General features: G+C 47.9%; 1 protein-coding gene across 1 annotated transcript in view; it reads left to right on the top strand.

Moving 5' to 3' along the window:
- The window catches only part of USP31 (ubiquitin specific peptidase 31), an 86,592-nt gene continuing 70,375 nt past the window's right edge, over positions 227 to 16,443 (top strand). The window contains exon 1 of the mRNA XM_021086476.1: positions 227 to 944. Within this exon, the coding sequence (XP_020942135.1) occupies positions 309 to 944 (636 nt within the window). The 5' untranslated portion in view covers positions 227 to 308. The remainder of the gene's footprint in view (positions 945 to 16,443) is intronic.

Here is a 16,443-nt window from a genome sequence, read left to right on the forward strand (position 1 = left end):
TCCGGCTGGAAAGAAGGCTCCGTTCCCGTAGCCAACATGGCGGCTGAGACGGCTTCAGCGCCGGGCGGGCGGCGCCGGGAGGCGGGTCACGTGAACGGCCCAGCTGGGCGGATCTCGCGCTCGCCCGCCAGCCCAGCCGGCAGCGGCTAGCTTGCTCGCTCGCTCGCCGACTTGGCGGCGCTCTGAGGTGTGTGGGGTGTTTAGCCCCCCGGCCCGGTGAGGCGAGGCGCGGCGGGATGCGGCGGCGGCCGTGGCGGAGCCGCGGGCCGGGCGGGCGGGCGCGGTGATGAGCGTCGGCGGCCATCGCCATGTCCAAGGTAACGGCGCCCGGGTCCGGGCCGCCGCCGCCGCCGGCGGTGGCGGCGGCGGGCGGGAAGGAGAAGCGCTCCTTCAGCAAGCGGCTGTTCCGGAGCGGCCGCGCGGGCGGCGGCGGCAGCGGCGCTGGGGGCCCCGGGCCGACCGCGCCCTCGTCGCCCTCGTCGGCGCGCTCGGTGGGCAGCTTCATGAGCCGCGTCCTCAAGACGCTGTCCACGCTCTCGCACCTTAGCTCCGAGGGCGCCGCCCCGGACCGCGGCGGCCTCCGCAGCTGCTTCCCGCCGGGGCCGGCCGCCGCGCCCACGCCGCCGCCGTGCCCGCCGCCGCCCGCCTCGCCCGCACCGCCCGCCAGCGCCGCGGAGCCGGTGCCCGGGGTGGCGGGGCTCCGGAACCACGGCAACACGTGCTTCATGAACGCCACGCTGCAGTGTCTCAGCAACACCGAGCTCTTCGCCGAGTACCTGGCGCTCGGCCAGTACCGGGCGGGGCGGCCCGAGCCCTCGCCTGACCCCGAGCAGCCCGCGGGCCGCGGCTCGCAGGGCCAGGGCGAGGTCACCGAGCAGCTGGCGCACCTGGTGCGGGCCCTGTGGACCCTGGAGTACACCCCACAGCACAGCCGCGACTTCAAGGTGAGGCTTGGGCACCCGCCTGCCCGGAGCATCCTTCCCCGCTGTGGTCGCGGCCGGCGGACTGAAAGCACTGGTTGCCTGGAGAAAGGGGTGTGGGCCGCGCTGCCAGGCAGATGGCGCGGATCTTAAGGAAGAGTCATTCATTCATTCATTCATCGCGTGTTAAGGGCTTGTTGCGTGCCGGGCGCCGTGATGGGCACAGGGGAGAGATGGGACCATAGACGAGACCATCCGCCTTCCTGGAGCTAACATTGTTGGGGGTGGGAATATTGAGCTTGGGTTCGAATCCTTGTTACTGGAGGTGTGACCTCGGGCAGGTCGCTCGATCTTTCTGTGCCACAGTTTCCTCATCTGGCACCTACCTCATAGGTGGCTGGGAGCCGCTAACAAGTTGCTGTGTTGGGTTGAACGCTGTGAAGTTACCCATTTTTGACCATCCTGACGTACAGATTGGCACTTTTTTTTTTTTTTTTTTTGGTCTTTTTGCCTTTTCTAGGGTCGCTCCCCCGGCACATGGAGGTTCCCAGGCTAGGGGTCCAATGCGGAGCTGCGTCTGCGACCTACCCACAGCAACACCGGATCCTTAACCCACTGAGCAAGGCCAGGGATCAAACCTGCAACCTCATGGTTCCCAGTCAGATTCGTTAACTACTGAGCCAGGATGGGAACTCCCAGATTGGCACTTTTACAGGTTTCAACCTAGTACGTAAAATGCTTCTCATTGTGTGTAGTACTGTGAGTATTTGCCATCTTTATTTTTAATTGGTGGAAACTTTAATAAGTTAACGGAGGTAATGTTAGGTAGTGGTTTGAAGAAAGTAAAGCTTGGTGATGTGATTTATGTGCCAGCAGGGGACTTTAAATGGGAAGGGGGAGGGTTAGGGTGACTTCTTGGAGCAGGTGACATTCTGAGACTTGAGTAACCCCAGGGAGAGCCAGCCCTGAGGAGCTCAGGGGGACGCAGCTCCCAAGTTTAAGGACAGTGTGGCCCACCCGAGAAGGGACACCAGCAGTGTCCCTCTGGGATGGGCAAATACCTTCTGTAAAGGGCCAGATAGCAAATGTTTTAGGCTCTGCTGGTCAGAAATGCAAAACTTGAGGATATTGTGTAGGTACTTGAAATAACAAGAGAAAAACACATTTCTGCACATTTTTATTGCCTAACATGTATTACAGTAATTGTGCACGATATTTGGTAATACAGGTCTAGGAATGAGAAGAATGGGACTCCTTTTTTTTTGGAGAGGAGAATATTTAGCTTAATTGGAGTTCAAAATTAATGGTCCCTTTCTTCAAATCGATGACAAGTACTCATCTCTACAAATCATTCTTCGCTCGTGGACCATACAGAAATAGGCAGTGGGCTAGATGTGGCTCTTGGGTTCTTGCAAATGTGAGAGAGGTGAAAGCTGAGTGTGAGTGGGGGGCTGGGGCCAGATGGTGTGGGATTGTTCAGGCTGGGCTAGGGAAATGGGCTCTTATTCCAGCAGAAGGGGAAGATGATTTCAGATTGTTTGAGGGATACTTTTAGGTGGGAAATAGATATAAATAGAATTCAATAGAATGAAGTCACACAGTAAAAAAGTTCATTCCTTTTCCACTCTCTTTCTGCTTCTGCCCAAGAGGAAGTCTCAGCTTGATGGTAGCCTGTCTTTAACACCTCTTGCTCACCCTCTCACCTTTCTTTCTTTCTTTCTTTTTTTTTTTTTTTTTTTAAAAACAAACAACCAAAAAAAGGGAAAACAAGGCTCAAGTTTAGAGACTCAAATAAGCAACAGTAGCTAGCATTTATGTTTTCGTTGGATTTATTTTTGCATTTGTCTTCTATTTATGGCAGCTGGTGCTGGCTTTCCATTGATGCTGTGAAGTTTTTTTTTTTTTTTCCTAAAGTACACGTGTTTTGGTTCCCGTCATGGCTCAGTGGTTAACAAATCTGACTAGGAACCACGAGGTTGCGGGTTCGATCCTTGGCCTTGCTCCGTGGGTTGAGGATCCGGTGTTGCTGTGAGCTGTGGTGTAGGTTGCAGAGGCGGCTCGGATCCCGCGTGGCTGTGATGGTGGCATAGGCCGGTGGCTACAGCTCCGATGAGACCCCTAGCCTGGGAACCTCCATGTGCCGCAGGTGCAGCCCTAGAAAAGGCAAAAAGACAAAAATAAATAAATAAATAAAATAAAGTACACATTTTAGTAAGAGTAAATGTTTTGATTAAAATATTAAATGCTAAGCTGTTTAAGGAATCGGCACTCGCTTGAGGACCGGAACAGCATTGTCAAGCTCTGCTCCTCCCCTCTTAATCCATCTTACTTAGCTTTTATTTATATGATGTATGTTGTTTTACCCTGTTTTTCTCAACAATTAAAAAAAAAAATGGTTGCTGCTCGATCTTGGAAATGTGAATGGAAACCCTTACCTGGGATAAGAGCTGGGAAGAAGAGACGATTCATGTCAGAGATATCAAACTAAGAAGTAGGAGAGAGTGGCAGCCAGCCAGCTCCTCTTAGGCTTTTTCTTTTTCCTTTATGTGTGTCCGTCCCTGAAAGTAGCCCCAGCAGTTGCACGCTTTTCAAGGTCAGAGCCCTGTGGGTGAAGGTTGGTTTTCTCTTCTTTTCCAAAATGTGAAAAGCCATTTCTACAGCATTTTTCTATGTGGACGTGTCCATTGCTTTTTAAGAGCTTGTGTTCACTTTTTTTTTTTTTTTTTTTTTTTTTTAATCCCTTAAAAGGCTGTAACAGAAAGGGGTCAGTAAATCTAGAAAAGCAGAGACTGATGTACAGTCATGCTTTGGCAGAGTTGAACAGATTCTTCTTGGAGGCTTTTGTTTTTAAAAAACGGCCTCTTCCCGAACCTTTGGTAGATTTCACTTTGCATTCATTCATTCATTCACCTCCCATCTTTGGAAGTTTTACTGAGTCTGTTAGGCGTGCGTTTGGTACCAGAACGAGGCAGCCCTCTTTCTTGATGGTGCCTTCAGCAATAAAGCTGTTGAATTAACTCCCCTGTCGGAAGTCTGGAGGGAGATGGTTCCTGGAGGCGCAGGGGCTTTCTAGGCCCCCTAGGACCCCGTCCATTTCTGTTGTCCTTGGCTGTGCCTCAGGACATTCTACCCAGTCTAGGCTGGAGATCATCAGGGAGATACAAGTTCTCTCAGAAGCCCCCTCAACAGGCTTCTGCTGACACCTGTCTCACTCACGACACTCATGTCCCTCGAGCACTTCTGGCCGCCCGGGAGGCAGGAAGGTAGCATGTGGGTTTTCCTGCCTTACCAGAAGCTATGGGTAAAGGAGGGGATGGCCTTGTAGGCAGCCCCACAAAGTGCCTCCCCTCCTGCGTGCCGGGCACTCTCATCTTGGGCAAGACCCTGGTCCTGCCTGTGAAGCGCAAAGGAGGTCGAACACCAAGAAAGTGGATGCTGGCACAGGGGGCGCCACGCTCCCCCTGACCTGGTGGTGGCAGACACATTGTTATTTGACGCAGAGACTCTTCTCTTCGGAATCCTGTTGAGTTTTGGGCTCCAGGCGGCCACTGGCACTTGGTGGAGGAGTTGAAACCACTGTGCCCTCTTGAGAAAATTTGCCCCGTCTTGAAAAGCATTCCGTGTGTCTCCAGATGTGTTCTGATGGTCTTAAAACTTCCCTAAGGTACTCAGAGTTTCGTTTGTAAGATTTTTCAGTTAGAATTCTCTCCTGCTTTCGGTGTCAGGAGCTTGCCAGACCAACGGAGTTTTGGTTGTGGAGGAGCCGGGTCACGGTCGACTGTTCAGGTTGAGTTTTTGTTGTCTGAATGCAATGGTGTGACCGGTCCAACCTTTGTAAGCTTTGAGGAACTTCCGCAGCTGCTACTTAGATCTTTCCCTCTTTCTGCATGGAAGTTTTTCTCCCGCGCTTAGAGTCATGGTTCTCAACCAAGGCACTTTTTCCCTCCCCAACCCCTGCCCCTCTCGGGGACATTTGGTGACGTCTGGAGGCACATACTTGGGTGTCCCAGCTGGGGTGCGGGGTATGCGCCTGGCAACTTAGTGGGGAGAGTCCAGGGATGGGGCTAAGTGTTATAAAGGGCAGCATCCCCCCAAGAAGGATTATCCAGCCAAAAATGGCAGCAGTGCTGAGGTTGAGAAACTGTTAAGAGAAATGTTTTGTGCGCCCTTAGTGGACGTTTTCCTTACTCTCCCAGCCTTTAGATGGTTACTTTTTTCTTTTCTTCCCTCTGTGTTTGCTGCAGCACTAGAGTAAAAGTTGGCCTTCATTGGCAGGATCCTTGGATCACTTTCTTAGTCAAACTGTGAGAGTAAATAAATCATTTTGAAGCCTGCATGCTCAATATGCTGTTTTAACACAAGCTTATTGTCCTCACTTTAATAGGATGCTAGCGTGGGTGCTCCAGGTTCGGGTGGGTGCTCTCTGATTTCTAGCACTCAGTGCCCTTCTGCAGTAGGTACAAGATGAATGGTGATCTTTGAAGTAACCAGGATAGGTTTTATAGCAGCGGTTTTCAAATTGGGCTTCCAAAGAACGAGTGGATAGAGTGATCTACTGATAAAAGAACTGTAGGGGGAGTTCCCGTTGTGGCTCAGCAGTTAGCAAACCCGACTAGCATCCATGAGGACGTGGGTTCCATCTTTGGCCTCCCTCAGTGGATTGGGGATCTGGGCGTTGCTGTGAGCTGTGGTGTAGGTCGCAGACGCAGCTTGGAGCATGAGTGGCTGTGGCTGTGGTGGAGGCTGACAGCTGCAGCTCCAATTCAACCCCTAGTGCCTGGGAATTTCCATATGCTGCACCTGCAGCCCTACAAAGAAAAAAAAAAAAAAAAGAGGAACTGTAGGAATGCTTTCCAAATTTGCAGTTTAACAAAAAATAATTGCTACATCAAATTTTCTCTCCCATATTTTCCCCCTTGAACCCTGGTGCCTGGTGGTGCTTATTTATTAGTGTTCTTGGGTTACAAAGGGAATATACATGTTTAAGTGAGTAGTGGCAGATAAGCTTGCGATCAGGGGCTTCCACTGGCTCGGTTTCACACCTTACTTTGTCATGCTGGGAAGCTCTGATTTGATGCTGCAGATGTATGAGAAAAGTTTTTCTGGTTTGTATGAAGCTGTTTAGTACATTGATGTGTCACAGTGATTCCCAGGGAGTAATATGACTTTAGGGTGTCCCTCGAATTCAGTTGAAAAGTAGGGAAAAAAATGAAATTGTCTTGGTCACATTGAAGTTTGTGACCGAGTATTAAATAGTATATTTCTTCCTAGTTAGTTCCCTGCTGTCACTTTTGTTTTAGCGATGCTCCAAATCTCTGAAGGAGACGGATGATGAGAGAATCATCAGATTTTAGACTTTGGGAGTTCCCGTCATGCAGAAACGAACATGACTGGTATCCATGAAGATGCGGGTTCGATCCCTGGCCCTGCTCAGTGGGTTAAGGATCCAGTGAGCTGTGGTGCAGGTCGAAGATGTGGCTCTGACCCTGCGTTGCTGTGGCTGTGGCTTCGGCCGGCAGCCACAGCTCTGATTTGACCCCTAGCCTGGGGACTTCCATATACCTCGGGTTCGAGCCTAAAAAAAGCAAAAAGAAACAAACAAACAAAAACCCAAAGGATTTTAGACTTGGAAGGGGACTTGGGTGAGATGTGAGTGGTCCTCCACCTTTCTGGATAAGGAAACTGAGGTTCACCTGCTGACTAGAGACTGAGGGAGCAGAGCCAGTTCTGACCTCTCCCTCTGTCCCCTGCAGTGCTGATGCACTCACTGAGCCCTGGATCTGTGGTCGCCTTATCAGTGTTAGTACAACCGCTGAAACCACAGGTCTCAACATAAAACAGGCAGAGAGGATGTGCTGAAACAGTAGCATTTTTCCTCCGGTCTAAGGTTGCGGTTCGGTCAGTTGCAGCTAGCTTTATATATGTGCTGTTGCTCCCAAGACTAGGCACTTTTGGAAATCTTCCCTAAAAAGGTATCCTTTCAGACCATTCAAATGCACATATAAACACATCTTTTACCCTGATGTGCTCCTATTCCCCATAGAAGTCTGTAACTTGCTTTTCCCTGTGGCCCTTCCCTGGACTTGAAAATATATCACAATTAGCACAGCTTCCATTGTTTTTTGGTTAAAAACGTCCAAGTCCATCTCATTCTTTCTTTTTTTTCTTTTTTTTTTTCTTTTTAGGGCTGCACTGGCAGCATATGAAGTTCCCAGGCTAGGGGTTGAATCAGAGCTGCAGCTGCCGGCCTGCATCACAGCCACAGCAAGGCCAGACCCGAGCCACGTCTGCAACCTATGCTGGAACTTGTAGCAACACCAGATCTTAATACACTGAGCGAGGCCAGCGATCGAACCCGCATCCTCATGGATACTAGTCAGATGCTTAACCCGCTGAGCCACAAGGGGCAGGAACTCCAGCTCCTCCTTTTTTAATTGCTGTAGAGAAGCCCACTGATGGATGTTTCAGTTGTATAAAGTTTTTAGCCACTGCAGCCAGTTCTTCCACGTGCATTGTATATCATATATCAAGCGTCCTTTTTTAAGGAGCAAGTTGTAGATGCCGTGTTGCCGGGGCAGAGGGAGTGCAGTTACACTGTTGACACACCTTGCCAGGTTGCCTAGCAAAAGACTCTGACCCATCCTTGCTGCATGCAAGGACCCCGCCTCTGACATGTGCTTCCTCCTACTAGTGACTCTCTTGTTCTTCAGTTTTCTTTTTCTTTCTTTTTTGTCTTTTTGCCTTTTCTGAGGCCACTCCCTCGGCCTATGGGGTCCACTCGGAGCTGTAGCCGCCAGCCTACGCCAGAGCCACAGCAATGCAGGATCCGAGCCGCGTCTGCAACCTACACCACAGCTCACGGCAACGCCAGATCCTCAACCCACTGAGCAAGGCCAGGGATCGAACCCTCAACCTCATGGTTCCTAGTCAGATTCGTTAACCACTGCGCCATGACGGGAACTCCAGGGAAGTTTTTTAAAAATTGTATTGACCAGGAAGGTTCAAGGGGAGTTCAGCGAAGGATAAAATCATTGTGAGCTGTGGTATATGTAGAAGAGTCATCCATTCTTTGCGAAGCTGCTACAAATTTATGACTCTATGGAGCTCCCGACTCCATGCCCCATGCTGTTCTAGTCATGGGGTCTACACGGGTAAACCAAATGGTAGGGTAATGTAAAAAAAAAAAAAAAAAAAAAAAAAATGAGGTCATGTGGTCCATTCCTTCCTGGAACTTGTATTGTGAAGGGGGAGGCAGGTATTCAAAAACACACACTGAGGAGTTCCCGTCGTGGTGCAGTGGTTAACGAATCCGACTAGGAACCATGAGGTTGCGGGTTCGGTCCCTGCCCTTGCTCAGTGGGTTGAGGATCTGGCGTTGCCGTGAGCTGTGATGTAGGTTGCAGACGCGGCTCGGATCCTGCGTTGCTGTGGCTCTGGCGTAGGCCGGTGGCTACAGCTCCGATTCAACCCCTAGCCTGGGAACCTCCATATGCCGCGGGAGCAGCCCAAGAGATAGCAACAACAACAACAACAACAAAAGACAAAAAGATAAAAAAAAACAAAAAAAAACAAACACAAAAACACCCACTGATACATGTGTAATTTAAAATGGTAAGCGTTGGCGTTCCCGTCGTGGCATAGAGGAAACGAATCTGACTGGCATCCATGAGGACTGGGGTTCGATCCCTGGCCTCGCTCGGTGGGTTAAGGATCTGGTGGGTTAAGGATCCAGTATTCGCGAGCTGTGGTGTAGGTCGAAGACGTGGCTCAGATCTGACGGGGGGATAAAAGATAATCAGACCGCTCTGCAGGGAGCGAGGCTGGGGTACTTCTGAAGGTCCGACAGGCCTCTTTCGTGGTTTAGAGAGCTCCGAGGAGCCTGGGATAGATGAGGCTGGAAAAGGAGCCAGGAAGGCAGAGGCTGGGTTGTATTGGACCCCCTCGTAGGCCATGATGAGGGTTTAGATAGGATTCCGAGAGCAGTGGGGAGCTGTTGTGGGTTTTAAGCAGAGCTCTGGCCTGAGCTCATGGCCATGTAATGTTCCGGTTGGGAGTGCCGAAGAGCGAATATAGACTGGAAGCAGGGAGGCCGCTTAGGAGGCTTTGCGATAGGCCAGGTGAAAGAGGCGGTGGATGGGGGTGGGATGGGATGGAGAAGCAGAAGGATGCGAGATCTGTCTGGAGGTAGACTAGACGGCATTTGCGAAAGGATTGATTTTGGGGAAGCACTGAGGCAAAGGGAAGCAGCCCGAATGGCGCCCAGATGTTCGTTTTGCGCCACAGGGTGATTACTGCTGCTGTGCAGGGACTTGAGCAGCAGGTTCGGGGGAATCAAGAGTTCAGTCTCAGGAGTTCCCATCATGGCTCAGTGGTAACGAACCGGACTAGTATCCATGAGGATGTGTGTTCGAGCCCTGGCCTCTCAGTGGGTTAAGGATCCGGCGTTGACGTGAGCTGTGGTGTAGGCTGCATACACAGCTCAGACCTCGCATCGCTGTGGTTGTGGTGTAGGTCAGCAGCTGCAGCTCCTCTTCGATCCCTAGCCTGGGAACCTCCATATGCCCTAGAAAGACAAAAAAAAGAAAAAGAAAAGAGAAAGAAGGAAAGAGTTCAGTTTCAGATGTGTTAAATAGGACACTCTCGAGATTGCTCGCAGGCAGCTGGATGAGGGAGTTTGTAGTTCAGACGATTGTGACTGGCTAGAGATAAAGATCTGGGAGTCGTTGGTCTTGAGGTGGCATTTCAAGCTATGGGATATGGCTTAGAATGGGATTTGAAGATAAATAAGGCTTGGATTGTTAAGGCAAAGAGGCACCATTCCAGACTGTAGTGGAAATCTTCTAAGCAAAGGCATAGCGATGGCACATTGTCTAGGTTCAGGGCTGCCTGCTGTGAAGACTGGATTTGGATCAGTCTTTTTAACCTTAGCACTGCAGACATAGCTGGCATCATTGGCCAGATGAGTCTTTGTTGTGGGGGGCTGTCTTGGCGTTGTAGTGTGTTGAGCAGTGTCCCTGTCCTCCATGTCCCACTAGATGCCGATAGTGCTCCCCTTCCCCCACCCCAGCCACGATCACCAAACCTGTCTCCAGACATTGTCAAGTGTCTCCGGGTGGGTGTGTATTGGTAGGGGGGCAGGTTGGGGGGAATACATTGCCCCTGGTTGAGAACCACAGATTTGGAGAGAAGGGGAAATAAACGTAGATGGCTGACATGAGAGGGGACAAATTATGGGTGGCCTTGAAAATCTGTCACAGCAGTTTAGCCTTGAGGCTGCAATCAGTAGTGATTCAGTGGAAGCTTCTTGAGCTGTGCAGATGCTGATTTGCTGGAAAAAGATGTTTTAGAAAAGTGTGTCTGATGGTGAGCAGAAAGGAATCAGATGGAGCAGAAAGTACCTGCCGGGAGAGGGCAGTCACAGGTAAGACTCGAAAAGGAAGTAAAGAGCCATCTGGAGACATCTGGACGTCATTAAGGACACTCCAAAGGCTGGAGAGGGGAAGGCAACACGGAGGTTTCCGACTGGGTGATGGAGAAAATAAGGGCTATCTGATAGAGATGGAGCAGTCGGAAGGGGTGCAAGGGGCTGGGAAGATTGTGAGTTTAGTTTGAACATGGGGGGCTGGGGGTCAAGGAATATGGAAGGAGTCTAATAGACAGTTGGAAATAGGATAAGTTGCAGACTTGGCTCGGATCCCGCTTTGCTGTGGCTGTGGCATAGGCTGGCAGCAACAGCTCTGACGAGACCCCTTGCCTGGGAACCTCCATATGCCGCAGGAGTGGCCCCAAAAAGGCAGAAGACAAAAGCCAAACAAATACATAAATAAATAAGAGGACAGGATGGGTGGGACTTGTTGGAATAGTTAAAGGTGCAGTCAGAGAGAAGGGTGGCGAACCAGGAAAGCAGAGTCATGAAACGCAGCTTCTTCAGGCTGACCTCCTGCCATTGGCTCTGAATATTGTGTAGAGCTGCGGAAACATCAGTTTATTCCTTTTGAGAATCAAATTCAGGTTGGTATTTTGTAGGCATGATTCATTAAGTCCACAGATTTACTGAGCACCTTTCTCATGCTGGTCTTTTCTTGGGAGGCACCGGGAACGTGGAGATGAGTGAGCTGGTCCGTGTCCTTACGGAATTCAGGGTGCGGAAGGGAAGGCTGGGGTGACAAGTGGTTGCCATCGGGTAGGCTGAGTGCTGTGATGGAGGCCTGCACAAGAGGGCCTGGCAAATCTAAGGGAGAGGCGATCTGATGGGGGTGGGGGGAAAGAGGAGGGTTGTTGGGGGGTGCTGGAGGGTGATACCTGTCTTGAAGGATTTGGTAGGAATCCTCTAGGGGAGAGGTGAGAAAGGCCTTTCCAGGGCAGAAAACCCATCAAGCGCAAAGGCTTGGAACCTCAAATGTGGATTATTCAAAAAAATTTCAAGGTCCAGGTAGTTGGAGCAGAAGGGGCAAGGTGGTGCTGGAGGGTGTAGAACAGGGAGGAGGTTCCTGAGTGATGCTTTGGGTGGGATTAGATCCCTGACCTTGGTGCTTGGGTGTCGTGTCAGAGAATAGCATCTTGTGAGGGCAGCCACCAAAGAATTTCATACAGGCTTATGGTAGGATTGTCTTTTTCTTTTATTTATTTTTTAAAACAATGATCACTCAGAGGCCAGGGACTTTGAGGAGAGATGGGGTGATGATGAGAGAGGGTGGGGACAGAACTCGGGGGAGGGATTCAGGGAGAACAGAACAATCTGAGCTTCTTTGAGCTGATCACATTTGGGAAACTGAGGCAGCATAGAACTTTTCAGATGTGCTAAATTCTGCTTGAGACATGTTATATCCAAGGTTCCCATGGTAACTCATGGAGGAAAGTGTTCAATTGTGTAGGATAGAGTTTTGGCTAGAGATTTTTATTTGCTGTGAAACCCCCATTCCAAGGTCTAACCAGCAACATAAACTAGCACTAAGTCTGTTATTTTGATTTGATCTAGTTTGGTTCTTTGCACCTTTGGAGGGGCAGAGCCTCAACGTGAACTCTGGGCAGCGTGATGAGAACATTCATGCTGTCACTCTACAGAACACATTGCTTAAACTGCCATCACGGGAGTTCCCGTCATGGCTCAGTGGTTAACGAATCTGATTGGGAACCATGAGGTTGTGGGTTCGATCCCTGGCCTTGCTCAGTGGGTTGAGGATCTGGCGTTGCCGTGAGCTGTGGTGTAGGTTGTGGACTCGGCTCGGATCCCAAATTGCTGTGGCTCTGGTGTAGGCTGGCAGCTACAGCTCTGATTCGACCCGTAGCCTGGGAACCTCCATATACCGCAGGAGCGGCCCAAGAAATGGCAAAAAAACAACACAAAACAAAAAACCTGCCATCACTTTACAGTTTTGTACTTGTCCATATATATTGCGTATTTTTTACGTTGCTGTCATCCTGGTCAGACTATTTGGACTATGATTTTTTTTCATGTGATTTATAAAACATTTTTCCATGTTTCTAAATAGTACTCATAATACTGTTTAATGTATAATAAAATATGGTATCATATTGCTAAAGGATAATTTAATCATCGAGTCCTCTTATTGGGCGATTTCCTCCCACTTTCTTCTTTATTATAATGATTGTGAATCATGTGTACAGCTTTTTGCTTTGTCATGATATTTATTTAGGACAAACATCTAGACATGTTCTCAGAGCATCAAAAGCTTAGGAACATTTTTTTGACATTACGAAAGTTACAGAGCTGCTAGTTTGATCACCGACGTCACCCAGCCCAGTGAATGGTGCGTGGTGGATGCTCACAACCCATTTGTAGAATGACTTGGACTTTATTTATTTATTTTTTTTTGGTCTTTTTGCTATTTCTTGGGCCGCTCCCGCGGCATATGAAGGTTCCCAGGCTAGGGGTCGAATCAGAACTGCAGCCACCGGCCTACACCAGAGCCACAACAACGCAGGATCCGAGCCGCGTCTGCAACTCACACCACAGCTCACGGCAACGCCGGATCGTTAACCCACTGAGCAAGAGCAGGGACCGAACCCACAACCTCATGGTTCCTAGTCGGATTCGTTAACCACTGCGCCACGACGGGAACTCCCCGATTTTTTTGGACTTTATAATTCAACTTTGTTATTGTCAGTTTGTATTTATTCTTTGCTCATTTGTCTCTTGGCATTTTTTCCCAATTTGTTTTTGTTTTTGTTGTGGTAAAATACATGTTACATAAAATTTACCATTTTAGTTGCTTTTGAGTACAACTGACTATTTGGACTGTGACATTCAGAATGTTGTGCCACCATCAGCCACTGTCCGTTTCCAGAACTTTTTCATCATCCCAAACAGGAGCTCTGTATGCATTAAGCAGTCGCTCCCTTCTAGTCCCTGGTGTCCTGGGTTCTACTTTCTGTCCCTCTGAATTTGCCTATTCTAGGCACCCCACGTAAATACAATTACACAATACGCTACACAATCCTTTTGTGTCTGGTTTCTGTCATTTAGAATAATGTTCTCAGTATTCATCCATGTTGAAGCATGTAGCAGAATTTCATTTTTTATGGCTGAATACTATTCTGTTATATGTATATACTATATTTTATTTATCCATCCATCTCTTTTTTTTTGTTTGTTTTTGTCTTTTTGTCATTTCTTGGGCCACTCCCTCGGCATATGAAGGTTCCCAGGCTAGGGGTCGAATCAGAGCTGTAGCCGCTGGCCTATGCCAGGGCCATACTAACGTGGGGATCTGAGCCACGTCTGCAACCTACACCACAGGTCACAGCAACGCCAGATCCTTAACCCACTAAGCAAGGCCGGGGATCGAACCTGCAACCTCATGGTTCCTAGTCGGATTCGTTAACGACTGAGCCACGACGGGAACTCCTATCCATTCATCTCTTGGTGGACAACCAGTTAAGTTGTCTGATTCTGCTTTTTGGCTCTTGTGAGTAATGATGCTATGGACATAAGCTTACAAGTATCTAAGTGTGTCCTTGTTTCCAGTAGTTATGGATCATATACTAATTCTGTGTTTAATTTTCTGAAAAACTCAATTTTCCTCAGTGGTGGCACCATTCTACGTTACCATCAGCAATGCATTAGTGTTCCAGTTTCTCCATATCCTTGGCAACACTTGTTATTTTCCTTTTTTTTTTTCTTTTTTTGATAATAACCATCCTGCTGTGTGAAGTGTTATCTCGTTGTGATTTTGGCTTGCATTTCTCTAATGACTATTCTCTCTTGAGTAATGGTCATTGTTCATTAGTCATTAGTGACTTAATAATGACTTGGACAATCTTTTCAAGTGCTCATCGGCCATTCGTATATCTTCTTTGTAGAAATGTTTATCCAAGTACTTTCCTTGTTTTTGAATTGGATTTTTTTTTGTTGCTGAGTTGTAAGAGTTCTTTATTCTGGATATGAATCCCTTATCAGATATATGGTTAGTAAGTATTTTCTCCCATGGGTTGTTGTTGATAACTCTCCTTTGATGTACAAATTTTTTTTTTTTTTTTTTTTTTTTGTGGCTGTACCTGTGGCATATGGGAGTTCCCAGACCAGGGATTGAATTCCAGCCATAGCTTTGACCTATTCCACATCTGCAGCAACGCTAGATCCTTTGACCTACTGCACAGGACTGGGGATTGAACCCATGCCTCAATAGCGACCTGAGCCGCTGCAGTCCAATTCTTTTTTTTTTTTTTTTTTTTTTTTTTTTTTTGTCTTTTTGCCATTTCTTGGGCCGCTCCCGCGGCATATGGAGGTTCCCAGGCTAGGGATCGAATCGGAGCTGTAGCTGCCAGCCTACGCCAGAGCCACAGCAACGCGGGATCCGAGCCGAGTCTGCAACCTACACCACAGCTCACGGCAACGCCGGATCGTTAACCCACTGAGCAAGGGCAGGGACCGAACCTGCAACCTCATGGTTCCTAGTCGGATTTGTTAACCACTGCAGTCCAATTCTTAACCCACCGTGCCACAGTGGGAACTCCCAGTATTTTTAATTTTGATGAAATCCAATTTATCTGTTTTCTTCTTCTGTTGCCTGTGCTTTTGGTGACTTATCAAAGAAATCATTGCCAAATCCAATGTCATGGATTGGAAGTTTTCCCTCTATGCTTTCTACTAAAGACTTTATAGTTTTAGCTCTTATATTTAGGTCTTTGATCCATTTTGAATTAACTTTTGCATATGGTGTAAGGTAAGGTTACAACTAAATTCTTTTGCGTGTGGATATTTAGTTTTCCTAGCACTGTTATTCTTTCTTGATTGAATGGTCTTGGTGCCTCATCAAAAATCAGTTGACTGCATGTGTAAGGATTTACTTCTGGGTCTTTTTTTTTTTCTTCCAAATTGAAGTATAGTTGATTTGTTCAAGGAGTATAACAAGGTCATTCAGTTATATAGCTATATATATATATTTTTTTTTTTAATGGGACATAAATATATTTAATTTTTTATTGAGAAGTCAGGAGATGATGTCTATTTATTTATTTGTTTTTGGTCTTTTTGTCTTTTTTTAGGGCCACACCCGTGGCAAATGGAAGTTCCCAGGCTAGGGGTCTAATCAGAGCTGCAGCTGCCGGCCTGCACCACAGCCACAGCAACACTGGATCCTTAACCCACTGAACACGGCCAGGGAGTGAACCCGCAATCTCATGGTTCCTAGTCGGATTCGTTAACTGCTGAGCCACAACGGGCACTCCAGATGATGTTTATTTTTCTTTTCTTTTCTTTTTTTGTCTTTTTAGGGCCACCCCCACGGCATATGAAGTTCCCAGGCTAGGGGTCAAATCAGAGCTGCAGCTGCTGGCCTACGCCACAGCCACAGCAATGCAGGATCCGAGCTGCATCTGCGACCTGCACCACAGCTCACTTAACCCACTGACTGGGGCCACCGATTAAACCGGTATCCTCATGGATGCTAGTCTAGTTCATTACTGCTGAGCCACCATGGTAACTCTTCTACATATCTTTTGTATTTGTTTTCTTTTAAGATTCTTTTCCCTTATAGGTTATTATAAGATATTGAATACAGTTCCCTGTGCTATACAGGAGGTCCTTGTTGTTTATCTATTTATAGTACTATATATCTGTTACTTCTGGGCGCTTTATTCTGTTCCGTTGACCTATATGCCTTTCTTTGTTTCAGTACCACACTGTTTTGAATACTGTCACTGTGTAGTAAGTTTTTTTGAAATCAGGGAGTTTGGGTCCTCCAAATTTGTTCTTCTTTTGCAGGATTGTTTTAGTTCTGTAGTCCCTCGTATTCCATACGAATTTTAGAATAGGTTTTTCTTTCTGCAAAAAAAAATGCTATGAAGATTTTCATAGGGATTGCACCGAAATCTGTAGATTGCTTTGGGTAGAGTTGTCATCATAGCGATAGGAAGTCTTCCAATCCATGAACATGGGGTGTCTTTTTACATATTTATGTTGTCTTTAGTTTCCTTTGGTTAAGTTTTGCAGTTTTCAGTTTACAGGATTTTCACCTTCTTCATAAAATTTAGTCCTTAAGTATTTTATTCTTTTTGCTGC

This window comes from Sus scrofa, chromosome 3, assembly GCF_000003025.6.
Source record: "Sus scrofa isolate TJ Tabasco breed Duroc chromosome 3, Sscrofa11.1, whole genome shotgun sequence".
In the NCBI taxonomy this organism is placed as follows: Eukaryota; Metazoa; Chordata; class Mammalia; order Artiodactyla; family Suidae; genus Sus; species Sus scrofa.